The sequence below is a fragment of the Monodelphis domestica genome, chromosome 2, assembly GCF_027887165.1.
Source record: "Monodelphis domestica isolate mMonDom1 chromosome 2, mMonDom1.pri, whole genome shotgun sequence".
Taxonomy (NCBI): Eukaryota; Metazoa; Chordata; class Mammalia; order Didelphimorphia; family Didelphidae; genus Monodelphis; species Monodelphis domestica.
In genome coordinates this window covers 68,569,612-68,596,124 of record NC_077228.1, presented here as the reverse complement: position 1 = coordinate 68,596,124, position 26,513 = coordinate 68,569,612, and the positions used below count along the sequence as shown (strand labels likewise).

Here is a 26,513-nt window from a genome sequence, read left to right as displayed (position 1 = left end):
CTGTAGTTTGCCATGCTGGTGGCTGCTTGGGACCTTGGCAATGCCAGCTGAGTGCCCACCTACCTTGACCTGAGGGTCTGATGACCACAGTGTCCTGGGAGGATCTTTACAGGCAACAGTAACTAGGGAGAGTTTCATCATGAAGTCACCTTGACAGAGACCTATGAGATGGCAAACAACTTCTGTTCCTCAAAAAGGGAAGGGATACAGGGCACCTGAATGGCAGCAGTGGATAGAAAGCCATGCTTGGAGATGGGCAGTCCTGGGTTCAAATTTGACCTCAGATACTTCCTAGCTATGTGACTCTGGGTGAGTCACTTAACTTTCATTGTGTCGTCTTTATAACTCTTCTGCCCTGGAACTAATACTTAATATCCATTGTAAGATAGAATATAAGGGCTTAAAAAAAGGGGTGGGTGGGATACAAGAGACCCATGATGAAAAATGCTATCCATAGCCAAAAATGACACTATTTGGATCTAAATGCTGATCAAAATATCTTATTTTTCAATTTATTCCTTCATGAGTTTTTTTTCCTCACATGTATGATATATATTTTCTTTCACAGCATGAAGAGTATAGAAATATAGATTGCATGAGTGCACTGTTATAATCTGTATCAGACTATTTACTGTCTGGGGAGTGGGGAGGAAAGAGAAGGAAGGAGAGATTATAATCTGGATTATTAAAAATTGTTTCTACTTGTAATTTAAAAACATAATAAAAAAAAATTTAAAGACAAGGGATAGGAAATGAACCCAGGATTTCATCAGTATAAGGGAACTTAACTCCTTTCTTGGAATAGGTTAGTACTTTGCAATTCTTGTTCATAGAGAGTTACTTAAAGCATTGAGATGCTGAATGACTTCAACTAATCAATCCATCAACAATATTTATTAAGCACTTAGTAAATGCCAGGCTCTACAGAAAATGAAATGATTTCTGTATAGTATGAGGGGAGAGAAGTGCATATAAAATACAGATACGGGGTAAATATAAAGTTAGCATAAGTATATTTCAAAGCAGTTAACTACAATATGAGAGGCAGCTGTGGTTAGACCCTCAGATGTCCAGTCATCCAGCTCATAGGTATCAAAGGTAGGACTTGAATCTAACTCTTTATCACCAGGTGTTTATCTATTTTTCCAAAGTCCTGCTTTTAGAGGCAAAAAAATATAGTTTTTTTCTCTAAGCTATTTACTAGAGGAGAATTTTTTTAAAAAATACAAACAGAATCAGAGTCTAAATTTATGACTGAATAATGCTTAGCCTTGGAAAAATATTTAATGACTTTTTTCATTTATTTACTTTTTAGTTTCTAATCTATGTACTGGCTATGTCCATCATGACTATGATAATAAATTCAGCCATGGTGACTCACTCAGCAGTGACATTAGGTAAAGTATAGTAATTTTATAATTATCTTGGAAAAAAGTAATGCCAATATCAAATCATTTTAGTAGACCACATACTTGTTTAATTATCATTATTCAAATAATATTATTGTATTATGTAGGGCGATAATTGGAATAAACCATACATTAATCTTATGTGAGACTAAAGTAGCAATCCATAAAGTCTAATTGCCTAGTGGTGCTGTGGGACGACTGGTCTGGAATGTGTTGGGGAGTGGGACAGATCCAGGAAAACCTTGGATGTAAGGGAACATCAAAGGAGGGCAAGAGACCTATTGATGGATGGTGTGTTGAAAGCAATCTTCCTATAATATCTATTGTTGTCATTTAGTCATTTTAGTTCTATCTGTTTCTTTGTGACTGGTATTTTCTTGCCAAAAACACTGGAATGGTTTGCCATTTCCTTTTCTAGTTCATTTAACAGCTGAGAAAACTGAGACAAACAGGCTTACCAGTGTCACACAGCTAGTAAGTGCCAGATTTGAACTCATAAAGATGAGTCTTCCTGACTTCAGGACTTCCACTCTATCCACTGTGCCACCTATTATTACCAACATTAACCATAGAGTTTCATCGTCAAATCACCTTGACAGAGAAAATATACCCAAGAGATAGGAAACAACCTATTATATTAAAAAGATGAGGGACAGAACAGACTCATGATGAAAAGTGCTATCCACAGCCATAGAAGTCAGAGTCAGAATGCTGCCCTTGCTGCCCTAAATCTTTGTTCATATCTTTTAAAATATGTAAACTCATGTTTTGGGGGAAATCCATGGGCTAATAATAAAACTTATCCCATTAATTTTATTTGGTTCATGTAGCATCCAGAATTTTTAACCAATAAATAGAATGAGGTCATTTCTCTGAGCATAATATAATTTATTAATAGGATCATGTGATCGATAAATAAAGGATAGATCAATGGCATGTCTCTATTTGCACCAAAGATCTAGAGATCTTGGCAGGCATCTTTTTTATATCTGGATGTGTCTTCCTTCTGATTGGCTTGACAATACATCATTTAGGCTTCCCCTGGCAGTTGCGATTGGTGGATATTTTAATGAGGAGGTGGGCATTGAGTTCTCAGTTCTTCCCCCATTGTTTCATCATTGGGAGGGGAATGATTACTCAAGTGAACAGATCCCTACAGCTTCACTACACCTAAGCCAATATGGCTGATCTGCCATTTTCTGGCACTTAAGAAATGGAACATTAGTTGCTTTATGAAATCCAACTTCCTCTTGTAATCTTTGGCTAGAAAAATATAAGCTATCTCAATCAGATTTTCATTGGCTAAGTTTCCCCTGTTGTAGACTGGGTCACTACAAATCTTTGTAAGGGGAATAGCAAGGACAAAATGGACACATTCTGGTTTTTGTTTATAGGATAAAAAAGTACAGGTCCCTGTCCAGGTTCCAGCCTTGAAAAGTTGACAGTAATTACTTTACTCATTTATTCCCTCAAGGAACTGCTTGATCATCAGAGGTTGGATATTGGTAATAAATAATACAATCCAGTATTAATTTTCCTCACTCATTTCATGTATTTGCAAAAACACAGACTTCTCACAGTAATACTCTTTGTATTTTTAAATAAAATTATTGCCATAATTATTTATTACAAAAAAGTTATTGGCAAGGTTACTTTTGCATCCTAAGGTTCAGAAAGAGTAGGAAAGGAGGAAAAGGCATATGCTGCCAATTTCCCAATGTCTATCAATACAATAATCCAGTGATTCAACAAGCAATATTTGTTAAATATTTACTTTGCCAAACACAAGTAGATATTGTACTAAACCCTGGATATTAACAGAAAAAAAGTGAAATAATTCCTGTTCTTGAGGAGTTTGTTTTCTAATTGGGGAAGATCATTTGTGCATAAATAAATACATATGGAGAAACAAGTTGGTTTGGAGAGGAAGGGCACAAGCAACATGGAGGATCAGAAAAGACTTCCTATAGAAGGTGGATGTTGGGAGCTGGGCTATGAAGGAAACCAAAATTTCTAAAAGGAAGACTTGAGAGATTACTTTCCAGGCCAGGGGAACAGTTCATTCAGAAGCAGCAAATGGGAAGTGAAGTGCTGTGTGTGAGGTCACTAGAGCTGGACCATGGTGTGAGTGTTGGGGAGTGATGATTGGGAAGATAGAAAAGGTAGGAAGGGCTAGCTTGTGGAGATCTTTCAATGGTAGACAAAAGAGTTTATATTGTTTATGTAATGTAATGTAATGTAATGTAATGGCTCTAGTGAGCCATTGGGGTATTGATGGTCAGACTTGTGGGTTAGGCAAATTGCTTAGACCAGGATTTGAATCCTGGCTTTGATACTGTATGACCATGGGCAAATTATTTTACCTTTTCAGCTTCAGTTTCCTTCTCTGTAAAATAGGATTAATAATAGATGTAATACTGATTTATAATACAGAGTTGTTATAAGGACTGAATTGGACATTTTATGTAAAGCACTTGTAAAACTTAAAGGAGTATGATCTACTTAATTAATATGATTTTTCCAGTATTTTACTTTGAAAGCCTAGTCAGCGGTCTCTCAGAGGGGAGGGTCCTTCTGTCTAGAGTGTCAATTCAGTCAGATAAATGATGAAAAGTACTGTATGCTCAATCCTGTGTCAGACATTACACAGTGCTTTGCCATGGCACAGAGCTTGATTTTATAGGTTCAGTGAGTACATACATTTCTGGCACACAATCATTTCTCAACATACATGTTTCCATAGAACATTGCAACAGATGTGAAGGAGATAGTCAAGAAACATTATTGCTACAACAGAGATGGAGATAAATGACATCAGTAGGGTGATTTGGAGGTTAGTCCCTCCTAACCTAAAGGATGACCAGTTAGGAGAATCATTGTTACTTTTGGTCAGCTTTCACAATCAATCACAATTACTTAGGAGATGGGTAACAAAACATTTTGTAGCTAGGTACAGGGTTAGAGGGTAATTTAAGACAGAGCAGAATTGGGATTTTCCTCAATTTTCAAGTTGTATATTTCTTGTGCTTGATTTAGACACCTGGCAAAGTTGTTTGATTGTTATGTAACAAATCAGTGGAGTAGGTCCTGTAGACTTGGGCTTGAAGGTGATTGGTGTTCTTGGCTTGCCTGGCTTGTAATAGGAGTGAATGCAGCTCTGTGGAGAGGGAAAGGACGGGGGTAATAGGTAATAATCTTTAGGTTTTAATTCTGTGAATGTAATCTTTTAGGGTAATAATCTGGGGGGATTAAGGTGGGATATATATGTGTTAATTTTATAAGTATTTGTTCTCATATTATTTCTCCTGTACTGGGGAGAGAACAACAATCATAACAATTCCATTAGAGAGGGAAGTTAGAGAAAGAAGTCAGACAGAGGGGGTTCCATGGGTGCCTTATTTTTCCAGAAAGTCACTTTGAAACTCTGGAACTCATGTGTGACCATGTCAGACAGTGTGGGCTTCCCACAATTTTATGTTTCTAATATGCTTTACTAACCAAAACTATGAGATAGTGTGAGGATCATCATTGTTATTTTACAGATGAGGAAATGGAGACTTAGAGGTAAATTGACTTTTCCTAGTTCTTTAAATAACTGTGGCCAGGACTGAAACCAAGTTGTTTGATGCCATGAGCAATACTTGTAAAAACATTTCTTTAAATATTTTGTTAGTTGTTTTTTTTTTCTTGTAAATGCATCTAGAACATATTTTTTTGTGAGTTCACTTATGGCTTTCTCAATTTATTCTCTGAGACTGCATTTTTAAATTCTTTTTCTTGTTCTGCCCATTTGTAAAATCTCTCCACACCAGTTGTTTCTGATATCAGATACTCGTTCTGATATGAGGTAAAGTCAGAATATTGTCCTGGTCTAAACTTTATGTATTCCTGACTTGGGTTTGGATATGGACAGCACAGCCAGCCATAGGCTTGCACTTGGCTAGAGCACCATCAGGTTGCTGCTAGATTCAGCCACTGTTAGGAAGCTTGAAATCTATGCAGGTTGGGAATGACAGAACTATAGGCTCCCCTTTATGCTTGGCTTCTTACCCTAGTGATTCTGTTTTAGGCTTCAAACTTGGCTGGGGTCAGGAGCCAAGGCATCATGGTTTGAAAGCGAGAAGATGAGTCCTGTTCTCCTTGATTGGATAATGATGATTGGAGATTGAGTTATAGTTTGCTTATGTTTGTACATAGGAGAATTTCTGATTTTTTTTTTGTCTTGTGTTAGTTCATGTCAGCCTAATTAATTCATTTCCTTTTCTCTTGTGGCTGCTCTGTTTAACACTTGTAATCATGTTTCTCCATTTGGGGAGATAGAACAAACTGCTCTGACTTACTTGCCTCAGGGATTACTCTGGATTGAAGAGATATCATCAAGGTAGAAATAGCATGCGTTAGGAATGCTAAAGTATACTAGTGAAAGAAAGTTGAGAATCAGAAATGACTTTGAGGATTTGGGGACCAAGAAGGTTGGTGGGCGTATTGTTAGTGTGTGGAGTGAGAAATTAGTGTATTATTCTCAAGTTATTAATAATTATTAGTATCTCCAAAAAGTTAGTAAAAACCAGTCCAAATTTCCCCCCTTCCTCCAAGCCCCCAGTCATTTTTCTTCAAGCTCATTTCAAGACAGGATTACTCCACCCTTCTCCCTGTAGGACAGTGTTTTGAATTGAGTCTTTTGACTTCCTCTGAGAATATGCCTGAGGCAGGAGTCCCAGGCTGGACTGTTCTTAGACCCTAAAATACCTATGATCAAATCTTAAGTACCAATCTCAGTATCATTTTGTTTTAGAAGCCTCTCCTCTTGTATCTTTGTATTGTATCTATTGAAACTTCTTCCAGGAGGTCAAGCCCAATGGTTTGACTGATCCTACATCAGCCCCTACTAGATAGTCCAGTCCCAGATTGCTCCCCTCTTTGTATCTGTCTCCAACTTCCTGAGCATTCCTTTAAAATACTGATTTACTTAGATGTATCCACTGTGAAGCTATCCTCCAATTTCTTGAAGATGTTAATTTGCTTGAATGTGTCCATTGTAAAGCCATTCAACATTCCTGTCTCCAACTACTGTGAATATGTTATAAACCCTTCAGGGAGACTTGATCATATCCAGATTCTCCTATAAGTAAGGGATTTTTCTATTACTGTTTGGGCAGTTGTCTTGGGCCAATGACTTGAGGCAGTGCCCCACATTTTCTCTGTAAATCCTTGGGTTGGCGGCATCTGTCTTGGGTCAATGACTTGAGACAGTGCTCCCCATCTCTCTCTCTCTCAATAAAGCATTACATTTTAAGTGATGGATTTCCCTGGTCATATTTTTTAATAGTGGTTAAAGAGAATGTACTTTGAAATGTTCAAGGTCCCCTCAATTTCCACCCCACACATTAGGAATAGGGAAGTTTGGGATGTGTCAACATGGGAATCTAGAAGTCCCCAGTTTATTTAGTTGGGAGGTGGAAACCCCAGGTTTTGACCTTGTCACAGGAGAGGTTTCCCCCTGAGGGGAGGTCCCACTTCACTAGACAATAGACATCCACTTCAGCTTTGGCACAGTAGGTAGCAGGTCAGTCTCACAAGCTGAAGGTCCATCCTTGGAAGGAGGGTGTGATATACTGGGAAAGGCTTCTGGAGACAAAAGAGCTCCTTGACTTTGGATGGGGTCTGCCTCCCACCTGAAGTAGATGTCTATTGTCTAGTGAGTGGGACCTCCCCTCAGGGGGAAACCTCTCCTGTGACAAGGTCAAAACCTGGGGTTTCTACCTCCCAACTAAATAAACTGGGGACTTCTAGATTCCCATGTTGACAGGTAGAAGGCTGCTTTTTGTGGAGGGTGGTAGAGGAGAGGGGATGAAGATGAATTGGCTTTTGGTCATGCTAAATTTGAGTTAATTGCAGGAGGTAGGGGTAGCATTTGAGACTGAAACTTGAGGAAGCTTAAGAAAAATTCTGACATTATTACCTTAGATTGATCTCTTAACCTCCCATCCTCAACTATTAAAAAGAGGAGATTAAGGGATTAGATGGACTCTGAGGCTTCTTCTGGATCCTTCATCCTATATACTTGACAGTCTTTCACATAGAAGAGAAAACTGAAACCATAAAGGCAGACACGCTCTTCAAAGTAAAGATAGAAGAATCCAGGATAAGGGGTTAGAAATGTAAGAAATGCATATCTATATATAGGAGAAGTAGGTACATTTAAGTTGACCGTTGTTTGAATGGTATGACTTGACTTTACAGCAGATAGTTCTGATAGAGAAAAATCTGGACAGAGAATCTGGTCACCGGTAGACAGGTTCCAGCCCTGATTGCCACTAACTTGCCATATTATTTTGAGCCAATTATTTCTCTGCAAAATGAGAGTATCAAAACCATATATTCTCTGGGATCCCTTTGAGTTCTAAGTTCTATATATTTGTATATGTGTTTGTCTTAACTTACAGCTTGAGCCCTAAAATTAAGTGTGTGCATGTATGTGTGAGTGCACGTACGCATGTGTTAGATCTTCAGTATTTACCATTTAATTGTCTGAGCGTTTCCTTTTCTTTGGCAATATGTATACTGTTTTAGGGACTTTTTTTTCTTTTCACAGGTCTTTGTGTTATTTCCCTCCCAAGACATATGGCAATGCAAAATGCTATTCTGCACATACAAGAAGTGATAAATAATACAATTATGTTATCTAAAACAGAAAACATTTTGACAAATATTCTTTGGTCCATAGTAGAAGAAAAAACCAAAATTGAATACCCTTCTTTTGTGAGTCATGCTATTTTGCAGAAATAATGCTTCTTTCCTCTTTCTCTTAATATGACCTTCCCTGCTAACTATGGAGTAATGAGTTGGTTTTGATTTCAGCAGCACACTAAAAAAAATCTAATTAGTAACTTGGCCACTGGGGCAAAATTGATTTAGCGAAATTAGACTTTGAGGAAAGAGGCTTGCCTGAGAAAGTACCCTCAGGCCAAGTTTTTTGGGGCAGAGAGCATCTTAGGGGACAGTTCAAATTTAATATATATATATGGCGGTATTTAATGTCCAGCAAAAAATTGTGTGGGCCAGAGTTGGAGTCAGGAAAACTTGTATTTAAGCCTTTTCTCACATTCTAACTAGCTTCTTCATCTTTAAAATGGGCTAATAATAACAGCTAGCCCACATGGTTGTGAAATTCAAATGAGATAATGTATGTAAAGAAGGGAGCAAAACTTAAAATTCTATGTAAATGGTAGCTATAGTTATAATGTTTTTATTGTACTGAGATTCCAGGAAACTTCATGGCCAAGAAGAAACTGTAGTTTTCTTTGGAGAAGAGAAAAAAGACAGCCAATTTGTAGAAATGTCTGTGAAAGCCTAGTTTTCTACTAGTCTGCCAAGAGAGTATCTTCTTCACTCCAATCATTAAAAAGATTTCCTATTCTGGGCAATACTTTCCGGTTGAGGCATAGACCTGACTCCAGCCACTTTATTTTTTTGCTGTTTGTTGAGCTCAATGATTTGACAAATGCTTTATAGTTTCTATAGAGGTCATTTCAGATTTGTGGGAAAATTTTTTTTATAAATATATCCTTATAGATATCTTTTGTTTTTATATTTTGCTATGTTTGTTTTTAAACTTAGATGTCTTCTTCAGTTTTTAGGAAATGATGAAAAAAGTGACACATTTCCAACAGATGAAGTTTTAATAGAAGAGGCCAGATTGCATGTAGCTATAATACAGATGGTAAGAATAACCATAATAATCAGATTTTACATGATTTTTTTCTTTAAGTGACTTTTTTATTACTTAGTATTCTCAAGTGATCCACAGAACTATTTGTCTTTGAATATCAAATATTTGGTTTTGCCTTCATTTAGAATTAATGTTAAGTCTGCATATATACAAGTATATAAGCCTATATACTATGGAATATGAGGCTTATTGAAAATTCTAATCATTCATATTTTTAAAATTCAATTTTATCTTATTTTCAATTCTAAATTCTCTCTCTCTTCCCTGGTCTTCCTCTACTGATCGAGAAGGCAAAAAAGGCAAAGCCTAATAGAAATATGTATCGTCATGCAAAACAAATTCCCACATTAGCCATGTTGAAATAAAGTAAGAAAAGAGAAAGTAAGAAAAATAAAGAAAGAAATATGCATTCTAAATCCAATAGTTCCTGCCTTGAGGCAGATTGCATGTTTTATCATGAATCTTTTGGAATAGTGCCTGGTAATTGTGAAACTCAGAGTACTTAAATCTTTCATAGTCAATCTTTAGTAATCTGATTAGAATGGTACTGAAGAAATAAATCAATTTAGGTAGAATCGTCACTTTTGATATATTGACTAGAACTACTTGTGAGCAATTATTATTTCTTCAATTCAGTAGATATTTATTTACATAAAGACTGATTTGGTCCTTGGGGGAAGAGCCAACACGGTGACTTAGTAGTAACAATAGCTGGAACAGTTCTGAGAATCTTCTCAAACCAACCTCAAAATAGCACCTCAAAATGACTGGAGTCACAGAACTAACTAGGAGATGGAATGAGGGAGCTCTTTCTGTGGAAAATACCTTGAAAAGTAGGTAGAGAGAGTTGAATTTCACAGGATAAAGTGGAACTGGAAGTAAGACTTCACACAGAGGAGTGCAGTCTGATTAGCTCCCACCTACTACACCATAGTTCTAAGCCTGGGCATATGCTAACTCTGGAATCCCAGGACCCTGCCTAAGTCATACCCATCCCTTGAAGCCCTGGCATCAGCCTACAGTAGGGCCCCAAAGTTTATAACACTTGGACCTTTCAAGCCCACAGTAAAGCCCCTAGCCCCAGAGCAAAATAGCTCACAGTGTAGAATCCTGCAAGCTATCAGCAGGGTCAGTTTTCAGTTTTCAGAACTCCCAGTATATAGGCAAAAAAGGCTGGGAAAATGAGCAAATAGTAAAAGAAACAACTAATCATAGAGAATTTCTATGGAGACAAAGAAGAGCAAGGCACAGATTCAGTAGGGAATGGTGAGATGAAAGCAGCCACATGTAAAACTTCAAGGAAAAGTGAGAATTGGTCTCAGGTTCTAAAAGAACTCGAAAAATAATTTAAAAATCAAATAAGAGAGGTGGAAGAAAAATGAGAAAAAGAAATGAAAGGACTGCAAAAAGAAAATAACAACTTAAAAAGAAAAATTAGTCAAGTGGAAAAAGAGGCACAAAAATCCAATGAAGAAAAGAGTTTCATAAAAAGCAGAATTAACCCACGGGGAAAAGAGGTTAAAAAATCCAATGAATAGGAACAGCTGGGTAGTGGATTGAGAGTCAGGCCCAGAGATGGGGGGGGGGGGGTCCCAGCTGTGTGATCCTGGGCAAGTCACTTAACCCCCAGTGACTAGCCCTTACCAATCTTCTTTCTTGGAATCAAAACATAGTATTGATTCTAAGGTGGAAAGTAAGGGTTTAAAAAGAAAGAAAGAAAGAAAAATAAAGGGAAAAAAATCCAGTAAAGGAAGAGTTCTATGAAAAGTAGAATGGACCAAGTGGGAAAGGAGTATCAAAAGGTCATGGAAGAAAATAATTCTTTAAAAATTAGAATTGGGGAAATAGAAGCTAATGACTTCATTAGACATCAAGAAACAATAAAGCAAAATCAAAAGAATAAAAAAATTAGAAGAAAATATGAAATATTTCACTGAAAAGAAAATTGCCCTGGAAAATAGATCCAGAAGAGACAACCTAAGAATTATTGAACTACTTGAAAGTCACAATTAAAAAAAAAGCATGAGGGAGGCAGCTGGGTGGCTCAGTGAATTGAGAGCCAGGCCTAGAGATGGGAGGTCCTGGGTTCAAATATGGCTTCAGACACTTCCCAGCTGTGTGACCCTGGGCAAGTCACTTAACCCCCATTGCCTAGCCCTTACCATTCTTCTGTCTTGGAACCAATACTAGTATTGATTCCAAGATGGAAGGTAAGGGTTAAAAAAAAAAGCATGAGGAATTATTTGTAATTGTGTTCACACAACTGTATGTGTCTCAGTAAGTGTTCTTAGTGTTTTAAAGGTCTATAATTATGGTTAATGGAATTCATCTTTCTATCTCTATTGGATTTTGTTAGTGATTCATATTTTAAAATTGGCTCACAGATTTCAGTGCCCTTCTGCATGGTAAATTATCATATCATATCAGAAGGAAATCACCCCTGGACATCATATAAGACTATGCTAGGTCATATTGTTTAGTTTTTGAAGCAGATATGATTACTTTAAGTTTTCAAAAAGTATAGGATTTCACTTATATGGTTAGTCTTTCCACCAGTACAGATCTCAACCTATCTAGGGCCTTTTCACATTGTGAGATTCTTGTCCAAGTTCTCATATAAACATTGCATGGAGTGTCTTCCCACAATACTGGAGGTCTTCCTGTGGATATCTTAATAATAGCTAATATCTAATAATGAGTAAGACAAAGGTCCTGCACAGGGTGATCTGGGCTTCAGCTGCAAGGGCTGTCCTATTTCTGCCTGGATTATACCCATATGTAGCATCCTCAAGCATCTCTACACTAAATAATAAAATAGAGGCAGATTTACAAGAGTGTATACCTACTATGTTCCAGGCATACAAAGATGCCAAAAAAGCAATAGTCTAGTATCTCATGAAATTCTTTCATTGGGTCAAGACTGTTAACACATTACATTCATGCCTTGAATTTTTGTTAATAATTGGTGTTGTTTAAATTGTTGTTTAGAGTAGCTTTGAAACACAATATAAAGATGGAAGCCTCCCTGAAGCAGCAGCCCGGATATTAATTGGAGCATCCAAAAACTATGGGACTGTCCAAGGAAAGTAAGTGTCACACATACTTATTGTGTAAATACTTAATCAAATGTATGTCTCTGCAAAATTGAATATAAATAATATACTATTGACCTCATAAGGGTTTTTGTAAAAGAACATGCTTTGGGTACTTATTGAAAAGCATAATGAAAATGTGAACTGTTTTTATTGACATCTACAAGGGAGCAAAATGGTTGAATTGAAGCTTAAATGTCTGTGAAACTAGGGAAAAATGAGACCTTCCCCTTTAATTCACTGACCCTCTCTACCAAGTTAAAGTAAAATCCCTGCCCTCAAGAAGCTTATGTTCTAATTGGGCAAGATGACACATAAGATGGAACTGAAAATATGCATGGAGAAGGAAGAACAGGTATATTAGTGAAGTCCAAAGAGTCAGAAGCAAAGCAGGTATGTTATGAAACATAGCTGGCCTGAGACCATCACCAAAATGGAGGTCATGAAAGGAATTCACTAATTGGAGAAGGTACCAGCTTGATGGAAGGATGTTCCAGGTTGAAAAGGCCATGGTTACCAAATCCTTAGAATCAGAGGCATAGTTAGCCAGCCAGGAAAAATGAAATTATTTGGGCAGTAGAATCTTCCCCATGGAAAATGAATGCTATTCTGAAGTTTGCTATCCCAATGCTTCAAGACCAAAGAATGCCCCTGCTGGCTTAATTGAATTAGTATTTGTCTCCCCTCTGAGGCTCAGTCAGAAGTGCTAGTTTGGGAGCTTTTCATCCTTTCTCGGGCTTTTGTGAAGTCGGTAACAGCTTAAAACTACTGATATTCATTGACCAGCCTAGAGAGAAGAGTTGCTAAGGTCAACAACATCCAAAGGTGATTTTTATCTAAGGCTTTTGTTCACATTTTTAATCCTGGGATTTTATTTCTCTTTATAACTGTTCCCCTTTTATCTTTATTTCTGTATCCTATTAGAGCCTATTTTATTCAAATGTAGTGCATAGTATTTATCATACACTTATTTTTTTCCTCTGTTAGATTCATGAGTATTTATGATGTCACCACTTATGAAAAAACTAGAAGCTGGCTTATTAAAGTTAAAAATATGCTAGTTTTTTTGTCATCTCAAAAAGACAAGATTAATTTTTTCCCACCTGAGTAAGTAATTTGATCTTTTTCAAAGAATATATTTGAAATAGGTGAATTTATTTAGATGTTCAGAATAAACTTATTTCTATTCAGTTTTATGTTATAGTTATTTATATATAGGTCACCTCTAAGCTAAGCTCCTTGAAGACAGATTTTCTTTCTCCATATGTCTGTCTGTTTATTCCCATTATAATCTACTTTACACATTTTGGATAAATTATGAACACTGAACAAATAAATTAGTTTCCTTTGGATTAATAATTATTATAATCAATTTTTCCCCCACAGGGAGATGATCTGTGTATTGTACAGGACCTCATTTGTCTTTATTCTATCTTGCTTTGGCCTTATTCTTATCCTCTTTGGTCTTGGTAGTTTCATTGGTCATCAAAAATATTACCATTAGAAAGTAGGTAGAGAAAGAGAAAAGATAAAATATGTGTCTGGCTACATGGGACTTTGATTTCCAAGTTTTTTACAGACACTTCTTCATGGAGTTGCTGGATGACTTGGAGCAGGGATGGAGGGCCTCCAGCCCCACAGACTCACTAGTTTCTCATCTTAATTTCATTTTACCCAGAGGACAAGTACTACAACAGCAACTAAGGAACATTTATTGCACCTTACTGTAAGCAGAGAATTGTTCTAAGTGCTTGGGAGATATACGTTTAAATAAGAAATAATCTCTGCACTCAAGGAGCTTGCTGACTAGCAAGTGTTTAAAAAGTGCTTATGGTTGTGAAAATGCAACATAGTTTTAACAAATTTTGGAATAATATTCCAAAAATTAAAAGATACAAGTGTTTTTCTTCAATTAAGAAAGTGTGAAACACACTTCTATAATAGCATATTTTAATGTATTTGCACTTATAAAAATGGAAATAAAAGAGTTTCAAGAATTCCTATGATTATAATTTTTTTCATTTTATTTAGTTTTTTAATTTAATTAATTAAGAATTTTTTCCATGGTTACATAATTCATGTTCTTGCCCACTCTTTTTCCCTCCCCCCTCCCACAGCTGATGAGCATTTCCACTGAGTTTTACATGTATCATTGAATAAGATCTATTTCCATATTATTGATATTTGCACTAGGGTGATCATTTAGAGTCTACATAGAACCATGTGATCAATCATATGTTTTTCTTCTGGGTTTCTGCTCCCACAGTTCTTTCTCTGGATGTGGATAGTGTTCTTTCTCAGAAGTCCTCAGAAATGTCTTGCATTGTTACATTGATGCTAGTAGAGAAGTTTATTACATTTGATTGTGCCACAGTGTATCTGTCTCTGTACAATGTTCTGCTCCTTTCACACTGCATCAATTCCTGGAGGTCATTCCAGTTCACATGGAATTCCTCCAGTTCATTATTCCTTTCAGCACAATAGTATTCCATCACCAACAGATACCACAATTTGTTCAGCCATTTCCCAAGTGAAGGACATCCTTTCATTTTCCAATTTTTTTTTTCTTTGCCACCACAAAGAGCACAGCTATAGTTTTGTACAAGTCTTTTCCCCTATGATCTCTTTGGGGTATAAACCCAGCAGTGCTTTGGCTGGATCAAAGGGCAGACAGTCAAAGTCCTCTGCGCATAATTCCCAATTGCCCTCTAGAATGGTTGGATCAATTCACAACTCCACTAGCAGTGCATTAATGTCCCAATTCTGCAACATCCTCTCCAACATTTATTACTTTCCTTTGCTGTCATGTTAGTTAATCTGCTAGGTGTGAGGTGATACCTCAGAGTTGTTTTGATATGCATTTCTCTAATTATAAGAGATTTAGAACACCTTTTCATGTGTTTATTGATAGTTTTTATTTCTTTATCTGAAAACTGGCTATTCATGTCCCTTGCCCATTTATCAATTGGGGAATGGCTTGATTTTTTGTACAATTGACTTAGTTCCTTATAGATTTGAGAGATTAGACCTTTGTCAGAGGTTTTTGTTATAAAGATTCCTCCCCCCCCCTCCAATTTGTTGTGTGCTTTCATTCTAATTTTGGTTACACTAGTTTTGTTTATACAAACCCTTTTTAATTTAATGTAATCAAAATTATTCATTTTACATTTTTTAATATTCTATCTCTTGCTTAAATTCTTTTCTTTCCTATAGATCTGACAGGCATACTATTCTATGTTTACCCAATTTACTTGTAATTTCCTTATTTATATTTAAGTCATTCACCCATTCTGAGTTTATCTTGGTGTAGGGTGTGAGATGTTGATCCAAACCTAATCTCTCCCATACTGTCTTCCAATTTTCCCAGCAGTTTTTTATCAAATAGTGGATTTTTGTTGTAAAAGCTGGGATCTTTGTGTTTATCATACACTGTCTTGCTGAGGTTATTTACCCCAAGTCTATTCCACTGATCCTCCTTTCTGTCTCTTAGCCAGTACCAAATTGTTTTGATGAGCACTGCTTTATAGTATAGTTTGAGATCTGGGACTGCAAGGCCTCCTTCCTTCACAATGATTATAATTTTGAAGTAGGAATTAAAATAATATTCACTAGAAGTTTGCTAATATTTACTATTTTTTTAAAAAAGTTTAAAGCTGTATATATTCTCAGAGAAAAAAATTCCTAGGATATGACCCATATCTCTGCTTCTCAGGATTTTTATGAGTGTCAAAGTTGTCTCTAGACAATTCTTTAAAAACTGTGTACTAAATAGAATTATAAACATTTTTTTACAATTATGTGTAAAGACATTTCTCTATTTCTCTTTAGACTATTTCAAAAGTTGTAGTGCAGTTTAAGATTAATAGCTTAAAATCACACTAAGAGTTTTGGACCATACTTTATGTATGTGTGTGTACATGTATATCTATACACCCACCTATACATCTGCGCATTTATAGATTTACATATATATCTATCCACTTATTTGTGTGGCTCTTGGTTTTTATTTTACTTTGAAAAATATCCTCAATCAAAAAAAGTTTCTTTACCCTTGACCTGGGACAACAAGAAGTTGTTTATATGGAGAAGGATTAAATTTATTTTGTTTTGGCACAGAGGGCAGAACTAAGAGACAGCTAGGTTTCAATGCCTGCTAAACTTGCAATTAGGAAGCCATAAATTTGAATCTTGTCTCAGGAATCCTCTCACTGTATGGCCCTGAGCAAGTTAGTTCATCTGTCTTCCTTCAGTTTTCTCATCTAAATGAATAAGGATGATAATCGTATCTATCTCAGAAGGTTTTAGTAAAGCTTGAGTGAGGTTATATATGTGTATATATAATATATGTATTGTATTTTATATATATGTAATGGATGTATTGTATTTTATATATAAATATCATATATATGCATATAGCTTATAAATAAATATATAAAGTTCTTTGCCAACCATACAATGATACTATGCAAACAGTATTGTTTACCAACCAAGTAAAAGTTATAAGGAAGCAAGTTTCAGCTCACCTTAAGGAAGACCAGTCTCATAATTAAAGTTCTTCAAAAATGGAATGGGTTGTCTCCATGGATACTAAGTTCTATGCCACTGGAGCTCTTCTGGCCTTTAAAGGCTGGTTGACCGTTTGTCAAGGGTATTGCAGAATCATGCTTTTCGAAGGGGTTGGACTAGACATCTTTTAAGGTCCCTTCCAACATTAATCTTATTCCGTGATTATAAATGTTCTTTTTCTCTGTCAGTTATGTTTCTACTGTGCAAAAACCACAATTTTATTTTTGATTTTTATTTATACTCTTAATTATTATTGTTAATAATGAATTTTTAAAATATATACTGAACTTTCATTGTTTTTAGGTATTGGTTAACACTGTATTTTAGTGACTGACATCATATTTCATCTCAATTCTCTTACAGGAAGTCTAAATTTATGGGTTTTATATATAAAATTGTATTTTCGGAGGAGTTTCAATATACGGGATACATTGTCACATTATTATACTTCTTTCCCATGATAATGCATTTATGGCCAACTGTAAGAGATTCCCATGTGAGAGGACTAATTATAGTAAACTACTATTTTGTTTTCTTGTGCATAATAGAAGCAACACTAAAGGTATTATATAAAATATCTATATTTTTTATAAATAGAACAATTCATATTTCTTAAAATTCCCTTTTCAAAGTTGAGTTTACCTGATGTTAGATGCCATTTTCCATAATGTTTTTCATGATTCTAGATTGTTTCATATAATTTGTTTGTTCTTTTTTGAAGAAAAGGCTGGAAGACTATGTATTGAGAATTTTTTAGAAAGTATGAGTCAGATTACACAGCCTCTGGGGTCTTTTCCAACTCTGAGATTCTGTACTAAGATAAACATCATAATATAATGGATTAAAATCAAATCCTTTTCATATAGAAGGATAAAGCCTCATCTTACTGTTTCTTGTTTGAAAAAGACTGAAATTTTAGGAATTATAAGGATTGAAAATTACAGTGGACTTATTTCATATATGATCAACTTAAACCAGATACTGTCAGATAAACCAAAAAATAAACATTTCCTAGGATAGGCAGTGTGAACATTTTCTGGGTGGTCAGAAATAATCATTTGTATAATCAGCCTTCTACTTAAAGGCATTCATCAAAGTAGATCTAGGTGTTAATTTGGGACTTACATAGAGTAAGGGAAATCCCAATAAAGTTATATTATATTCTTTGGAACCATTATTGAGTGCTGGATTATCTTGGAGGTCAGTAAATTCTTTACTAAAATAGTTAGGATAATACTATATTAGTATTCTGTAGAATATTCTTAAGGAGAATTGTCAACTCAAAACTTTTAGTCTATAGAAAGGTTTTGGACTAATTAGACATGATGACAGAACCCACAAATGCTAGTTTCACATGTGGTATGTTGGCAAGTTTGGGTCTAAAGGAGGAGGAGATTTTTTGATGAAATAGAGAGATTCTTCCTAGTTAGGGACAGCCTTCAAATGCCCCATTTCTCTCTCTCTCTCTCTCTCTCTCACTCTCTCTCGCTCTCTTTCTCTCTCATACACACACACACAACTTCATATTTCATATTTTAGAAGGAAAAGTACTACTGACATCAGAATTCTCCTGAATTCCTTATTAACATTGTATGGGATAGCAGGCCTTTACAGAACTTATTTTAGGAAATTTTGCCTAATTTTTTTTTAGCGTATACTAGTCTGTATACTAGGTTTCCTTCTTTTTTCTGTTTTTCATTGTTTTCAACTGTTATCTCAAAATATCAGCATTTCCCAATCTGAAAGGAATTCTGACTAGGGCCTTAACAGAATCAAAATCTAAAAAGATCAAGATAGGCTACATCATAAAAGCTAGCATTAATACTAGTACTTGGCTTGTGGATGCCCTGTACATAATTTTTTTCCCTCATTTGATCTTCACAAAAACACTCTGATATAGCTATTGTTAATATCCCCATTATACAGATGGAGAAACTGAGACTGAGAAACATGAAGCAGCTTGCCCATGGTCACACAGCAAATAAGCATCTCAAGTGGGATCCAAACTGAAATCTTGATTCTTGAGTCTAATGTTTGTGCTGTGCCACCTGTCTGTGCATAAAGTGATAGATAGACCTGGACTTAGAAAGACCTAAGTTCAAATCCCCGCCCCCCCCCTCCAATACTTTGCAAATTACCTAACATGTTGTGTCACAGTGTAAACTATTAGCTATTATCATATATGAAGTTTTCCATCCACAAAAAATATATTCAATAAAATGTTACCTGGATAAATTCCAGTTACTCAAGCAAGGCTATGCTGGAGAAGGAATGGGATAGATACTCTCATGTAACCAGATTGAAGTGAAATACAATTATTTTTATTTGCAGGGGTGTAACAAGGGAATCACTTTAAAAGACTGATATATATTAATTTAAGGTCGCCAAGGAATCAGCTATGTAATTCCTAAATGAAAAACTCAAGTCAGCCGTCAGCCTTTTTTGGAGTTTAATTACAATAGGAGCAAGAAAGGAATTAGAGATATATATAGAGAGAGAGAAAGGGGAGAGAAGGGAATAGGGCTTAAATACCCCTTCTGTTTAGGCTGGGCCAAAAGGCCCAAGCCCTTAGATAGCTGGGGCAAAGAAAAGAGATCAGTCCCTATTACTCACGTGTCCAAAATGGAGAAACAGTCTCAGAGGCCCCCACCTTCAGCTTCCTTCAGAGCAAGCTTCCTCAGAGCCCAGGAACAACACCGACCCAAAAATCCACCTCCCTCCCCGAGTCTCCAGACCCTCCTATCTTTAAGGACACCATCCAAGTTGCCTCCCCTCAGTCCTCACATCTACCAATCACTCTTCATCAATTTCCCTGTCAATGGAGGCTCTCGCTTAACCCAGGACCGCCCAGAGGTTTCTGGCTTTTGCACATGTCTGTTGAAGGTCATATTTTTCAAATGATTAAATCTTTACTCCTTTGTTCCAGCCCTTTCTAAATCCTGTTAACTTGAGTATGGTAGAGATTGGAATAATTAAATTTTGATCTAGGCTGCAGCCCTTACTCAATCCTATTAGGACTGAATAGGGTGGAGATTGATTCCAAGTATCTCCATTGTATCAATTCTAAAATCAATCAAGACTCAAAGAAATTCCTGTTCTATGCTTAAGCATAGGTCAAAGTCCTTTCCATTGTTCAGCAAAGGGTTTCTGTCCTAAAGTAATCTTAAGAAGGGAAGAGAAGGAACCTCCCATGCCAATGGAGTTCCCATTCCAATAGACTATCAGTAAGAAATTTTCCAAGTATGAAATATCCCAATGGTGAAATTACCAACATTTATAAGTCTAAGGAATTTTGAGGTTTACAGGGGTGAGGAATCAGAGTAAATTCAGGCCTATAAAAAGAAAAAAAATAGTTGAAAATATGTCATACTTTGGGTCTTGTGAGAAAGAGAGCTAGGAAGATACAGTGATATGAAGAAATAGAGACTTTTCAAGTGAGATGCTATTTAATATTATTCCATTGTAGTGAGACAGCTGGGTGGTACAGTAACATAGAATATTGGACTGGAAGTGAGGAACACCTGGGTTCAAAACTGGCTTCATACATATATATGTTAGCTGTGTGGCTCTGGGTGAGGTACTTAACCTATCTGCCTCAGTTGATTTTTTTCATTGTTTTTGAGGTTTAAAGTTGCTTTAGCCATGGCTGAAAAGCATAGAAATTATGTTAGCAATACTCAAGAAAGAAGAAAAGCTTAAGTTTTGAGTGAAAACAGAAATAACAATGATCCCATACTCCCAAATTCTAAAGTCCCAGTAAGACTGAAAAGTCCCCTTCCATAGCTCTGCTCAAGTCTCCATCCCTCTACCTGCTCATTCATATCCCTTCAATTATATCTTCTGATTACAGATCAAGAAATTGAGGATTTAAGTGACTTTAAGAGGGTAAAATTTTCTTCTTGAGGCACCAACATGTGGTAGAAAGAACAATGAATTTAGAGTCAGAATATCTGAATTTGAAGATTGGTCCTATCACTTGCTATCTTTGATTCAGATCAAATGACTTTACTTCTTTGGGTACCTTCTTCTAAAATAAGAAGGTTGGGGGGCAGCTGGGTGGCTCAGTGGATTGAGAGCCAGGCCTAGAGATGGGAGGTCCTGGGTTCAAATATGACCTCAGACACTTCCCAGCTATGTGACCCTGGGCAAGTCCCTTGACCCCCATTGCCTAGCCCTTACCACTCTTCTGCCTTGGAACCAATCCACAGTATTGATTCCAAGATGGAAGGTAAGGGTTTTAAAAAATAAAAAATAAAATAAATAAATAAAATGAGAGGGTTTACTTCTCTGACCTCCAAGTTCCTCCCAGTGTTAAAGTCCCATGATTCTATAGGACTTCATATATTCGACATTCAAGATAAATTAAGAAGATTTTTTCATTCAATTGTATTATTTTCTATTTTGTTTAATTACTTCTGGGTTAAATAGGTTTCTTTGGGCCAGCTTGGAAATGTCACACTTCACAACATTGTTTCAATGGAAAAATTGAATTCAGAATTCGGGACTTCAAAAGAATTTTGGGATTTTTGAACTATTGTTCAGGACTGCCTTGTATATTCTATGATCTTTTAATGTTTTGTTTTTTTTCTTCACATCATTGTAACAATTTTCTTTTTTCTTTTGACCCCTAACTAGATACTGATTATGAGAAACAGATATTTTTATGAGAGTTGGAACCGGCTGGAATTTTACACCATCATTTTTGGACTCATCGATATCATTTGCATACACTTAGTCAGAGAGAAGCCACGCGATATTGTCCTTATTCAATGTTCAGTAATATTAGGATTTTTCAGAATAATAAGATTTTTTCGCATTTTTAAGGTAAGGATTCCGCTGTTTTAAGTACTGAGCATTTCCCTGTGATGTTATATAAAATTGTGACATATCCCTGGAGTCATTAAGGAAGATCTTATGCCTAGGATGGGGGGGGGGGGGGAGGGATCACAGAGACTGGAATCTACACTTAAAGTTACCCAGTCACTGAAACCAGCCTAAAATGCCCTACCCCGATCGCCAGCTACATGGTGTAGGATTGGAGCATATTGATCTTGGTTAGGGAAAACCTGACAAATTACCCATTTGATGATGTTTCAAGAGGCAATTCTTGGACAATTCTCCCGGCTTCAGAATATTTTCCTTCTCACACAACCCTTTGGTTTGAAGCAGGCATGAGTAATCCAAGCCTGGGAACCTGCCGACGGTAATATCTCTTGCTCTACTCCTCCAAGGGTTCCTACTGTCTCAGTTGACCCTCTAGTTGTACAAAGTCTTCTATTACAGCCACTCACCCAAATCTATCCCTTCTAAAAGTTACTGCAAACTTCAATCGATTAGGATTAAAATTATCTCATGAGACTGGATTGATTAGATCAGGTTTATTAGTTAGGCCAGCATCCTAATTGATGAAGAGATATCGTTCTCCCATGACTAGGGACCACCTGAGCTGGGTCAGGCAGCTTAGTAAATAGGTTTTTAGAAGCTCATGATTTGGATGCTCCCTTGAACATCTCAAAACATCTTTAATTGGTGAATGGCTAATGGGTGGTTCATCAACCTAGTTACCCCTCCCCAAACCCACTTCCTGGGAGAAAGATACACAGGAAAAGAACTCTGGTCCCCTTCAATGATTAACCAAATTCTGGTAAAAGGGAGACATTCCTGGGGATTCCAAAGGACAAAGAAAAGGCAAAAAGTAGCAGATGAGCTAGTATCTCTCACCCAGGTCCTAAACAGGGGAGCATACAATAATTCTCCCTAATATACAGGAATTCACTCAGTATTGAAAAGTAAATTCTCACAATTATTACACCTTCTTCCACGTGTCTAATCAAAATTTCATTCCTAATGCTGGGACATGACCAAGTGTTAAAATAATTGATTTTAAAAATACTTAAAATAATTTACACTTATGTATTGATGACTGAAAAACAACACCCTCTAGGAGATATTTGTAACTGAAAAAAGAATATCATTTAAGAGATCTCCAAGGGGTAGATGATTGTGAGAGATATTTATTTGAGCAGCTTGGCTTTCTGGATATGATCTTGGGTAGGTATTGCTTTACTGTTATCTGCCTCAGCTTCTTCATCTGTAAAATGGGAGGAATTATCATTCCTCCTACCTCTCAGGGATGTTATAGAGGATAATTTATAAAATGCCTTGCAAACCTTAAGGTTTTATGTAAATGGTGACTGGTATTATTGTCCACACTGGGTATTCTCCTCACTCCCCAAATATGAAGTTTGCTAAAGTTGTGTTACAGGTTAGCTCTTTTTGGACCATAGGACCATGGGACCATAAGAAACAGGACATAGCAGATAGAACCTCTCTCTGACATACTGGATGGGTGACTGAACAACTAATGTCCAGTTCTCTAAGGAAACTTTCTTAAAATTTTTAAGTTTTCATCTCTCACTTTCTCTCTCTCTTTACTAATAAGTGCTTGTAACTCTGGTGCTGAGTCCCCAGACCACCTTTTGTTGTTGTTGTTGTTACATATTTAAAAAACAAACAAACCAAAAACTTACTTAACAACACTATTCTTTAAATATAATGAATTATAAATTTTAGCTCATCAAAACTAACCATATTTTAGATTTCATTTTAAGTAATACTAATTCCATTATTAGTTGTAATTGCTTGTTGAGAAAAACAAAATAAATAAGTAAATGCAGGAAAAACAAATTAAAAAAAACTTTTAAAGATTTCAGAGAAAGTTCATTGATAGTTTCCTCCTCTGGAAGCTCCCTTTACTAATGAAATCAACCTATAAACATTTATTAAGTGACAGCTACATGCCTTGCTCTGTGCTAAGCACCAAAGATACCAAAAAGAGGCAAAAGACAATCCCGTCATGACCTCAAGGAACTTATTGTCTAACATGCATGCAAATAGATACAAATGAGCTAGACATAAGGGGAAAACAAAGAAAATAATGAACAGGAAGAAGACTAGAATTAAGAGGAGGTTGGAGACAATTTATACAGAAAAACAGGATATTAGTTGGGACTTAAAGGAAGCCAGTAAAGTCAGTAGGTAGCATGGAGGAGGGAGAGGGTCCCAGGCATGGGGGACAGCCAAAGAAAATGTCTTGAGTTGAGAAATGGAGTCACTGGATCAAAAGTATATTTGGGAAGAAAGGGGTAAGAAGACTGGAAAGGTAGGATGGGACTAGTTTATGAAGATCTTTGATTGCCAAGCAGAGGATTTTGTATCATGTGGCCAATCCTTGTTATTAGGATCATAGAACATAAAACTAGGAAAAGATTCTTTTAAAAAGGATCAGGCTGGGCAACTAGGATTGTGGATTGAGAGCCAGGCCCAGAGGGGATGAGGACCTCTTGGGTTCAAATTTGACCTCAGATAATTCCTAGCTGTGCCACCCTGGGCAAGTCACTTAATCCCAGTTGACTAGTCCTTCCTGCTCTTCTGCCATGGAACTAGTAATTTAGTATCCATTCCAAGACAGAAGTAAGGGTTTAAAAAGAAAAAGAAAAAGAAAGATAAAGCCTCAAAGCTTCTGGAGCCATAAATGACTTGTTTTAAGATGGCAATACTATAATACTACTAATAATACTAAATATACTTATAACAAAATACATTTTTAAAAAGCCCTTAGGACAGTACCTGGTACGTACCAGGTATTTAATAAATGCTTATTCCTGTTTATCAAATATAATTGTACTGAAAGGCAGGTGATTTGACTGATGGCATATCGAGTTGTGTAATAAAAAGGTCTGTTATAATGAGATTCTTTTGGACCTATAAAAACATATATTTGGGAGCAAGCTTTAAAGACTGATATTAGAGATATTTGGGGGTTCATAGGCCAAATGTCTTTTTTTCCCACAGTGCCAGAAGATATTTTATAAAACTACTAAAGTTCTCAAAAAATTGGAAATTCTGATTTAGACAGTAAAAAAAATGTTCATTTAGTAAATGTAATTCATTTGTAGATCTTTTTTACTTTCTAAACCAGTTTTGCCAAATTAGAAGATGACCAACAGTAAAATTTTCTGTAAATGTCACAAGACAAAGTCAATTTGTTATGTCAGAGCTGTTTGTTTTGCAGGCTGCATTCAGAATTTGACACAAGTTGACCAAAGTCTCCATGAACATCACAATTTTCTCTCCATGTAAACAGCACCAGAGGATCCAGTTATCTGATTTGGACCTTTCTGTGAGTCCCCCTGTAAGGGAATTGACTCCTCAGGAGTTTCTCCAGTTATTTTAGCAAGGCTCACATCTTTCAGCAAGGAAGCAGAGCCTCAGTTCAGAAAAGCAGGGGATCCCCTCATTACCCTGGCTATCTGAGGAAACCTGACTCAATGGCCTCTGGGGTCCCTTCTACCTCTAAGATTCTCATTCTACTCCATTCTCCTTGTCTCACACAAAAACAAATGGCTTTTTGCTCACATTTTTATCCTGCAAGAAGGTTTCCAACTTTCCTTCTTTTCTCCTTCTGAACTACACTAGTTGGTGATGTGCTTGATATGAGGAATAGCAAGGTCTTATAGGAAGGACTAAGGGAAAAGGAATGAAAGAGAGTTTGACAGGAGCAGCTAGGTAGCAGAGTGGATAGGACGCCAGGCCTGGAGCTGGGAGGACCTTCATTTAAATCTGGCCTTGGACACTTCTAAGCTGTGTGACCTGGCAAGCCACTTAACCATAATTGCCTACCTAATGCTGCTCTTCTGTCTTAAAATTGATATTAAGATATGAAGGAAAGGAGGGAAAGAAGGAAAGAAAGAAAGGAAGGAGGAAGAGAAGGAGAGAAGAAAGGAAGGGAAGGAAGGAAGAAAGGAAGGAAAAGAAGAAAAGGAAAGGAAGGAAGGAAGGAAAGAGAGGAAGGAAAGGGAGGAAGGGAAGGGAGGAAGATAGGAAGGAAGAGAAGGAAGGTAAGGAAGGAAGGAAGGAAAGGAAAGAATGAAAGGGAAGGAGGGAAGAAAAGAGTTGGCTTGGTAGTGATAGCTTGTGCATAAGCACTAAAGGATTCTAAACAAAACTGCAGGGAATGTCATCTCTGAAACTGCTCTAATTAGCATGTGGCTTCCAGGGTTCCAAACCAGTAGTAGCTTCTTCCCTACATCTGATACAAAAAAATCACTAATATATTGTTAGATGGACCTGGTTGAGATCATGGAATCTTAACAGGTACAAGGGACTTTATTTTGAGTCATATTTCCTCATATAACAAGGATCATGAGGGGATCCCCTGCTTTTCTGAATGGAGGCACCTCTGGTGGAATTAGACATGTGTTCTGGTTCCTTGCTGAAAGAGGTGAGCCTTGCTGAAATGACTGAAGGAATACCTGAGAAGTCAGTTCAATCACAGGGGGAACTGGGATTCCCAGTGTAATGCTAACAAGAAAGAAGCCAGGGCACCTGTCTAGGTAGTGAAGGGTTCCATTATAGGAAATCTGAAGCAGATTTTGGTTCCATGTAAGAAGAAACTTCATGATGATTCAAATGAAGACAAAAGGTGAAATAGGTTACCTCAGGAAGCAGTTAATTCCAGTTGTTGAGGACTTTGTAGGGGGAATTTCTGTTTATATACATGTTAGACTAGAAGCCCCTGCTGTTCCTTCTAATTTTGAGATTAGGTGATTTTCCTATAAATATTCTGCTAGGACTTCTGTCCCCACTCTATTAGATGTTGCCAAAGAGTCCCCATTCAAAAACCTTCTCTAGCTTGAAAGTAATCACCTTCCT

At 36.6% G+C, this 26,513-nt stretch overlaps 1 protein-coding gene across 3 annotated transcripts in view; it reads left to right on the top strand.

Moving 5' to 3' along the window:
- Positions 1-26,513, top strand: part of SLC9C2 (solute carrier family 9 member C2 (putative)) — a 105,871-nt gene that overhangs the window by 33,710 nt on the left and 45,648 nt on the right. For all 3 annotated transcript variants that reach the window (XM_056815560.1, XM_056815561.1, XM_056815559.1), the window contains 7 exons: positions 1,316-1,397; positions 8,005-8,171; positions 9,043-9,132; positions 12,130-12,227; positions 13,221-13,340; positions 17,163-17,361; positions 21,435-21,623. In XM_056815560.1, the coding sequence (XP_056671538.1) occupies positions 1,316-1,397; positions 8,005-8,171; positions 9,043-9,132; positions 12,130-12,227; positions 13,221-13,340; positions 17,163-17,361; positions 21,435-21,623 (945 nt within the window). The remainder of the gene's footprint in view (positions 1-1,315; positions 1,398-8,004; positions 8,172-9,042; positions 9,133-12,129; positions 12,228-13,220; positions 13,341-17,162; positions 17,362-21,434; positions 21,624-26,513) is intronic.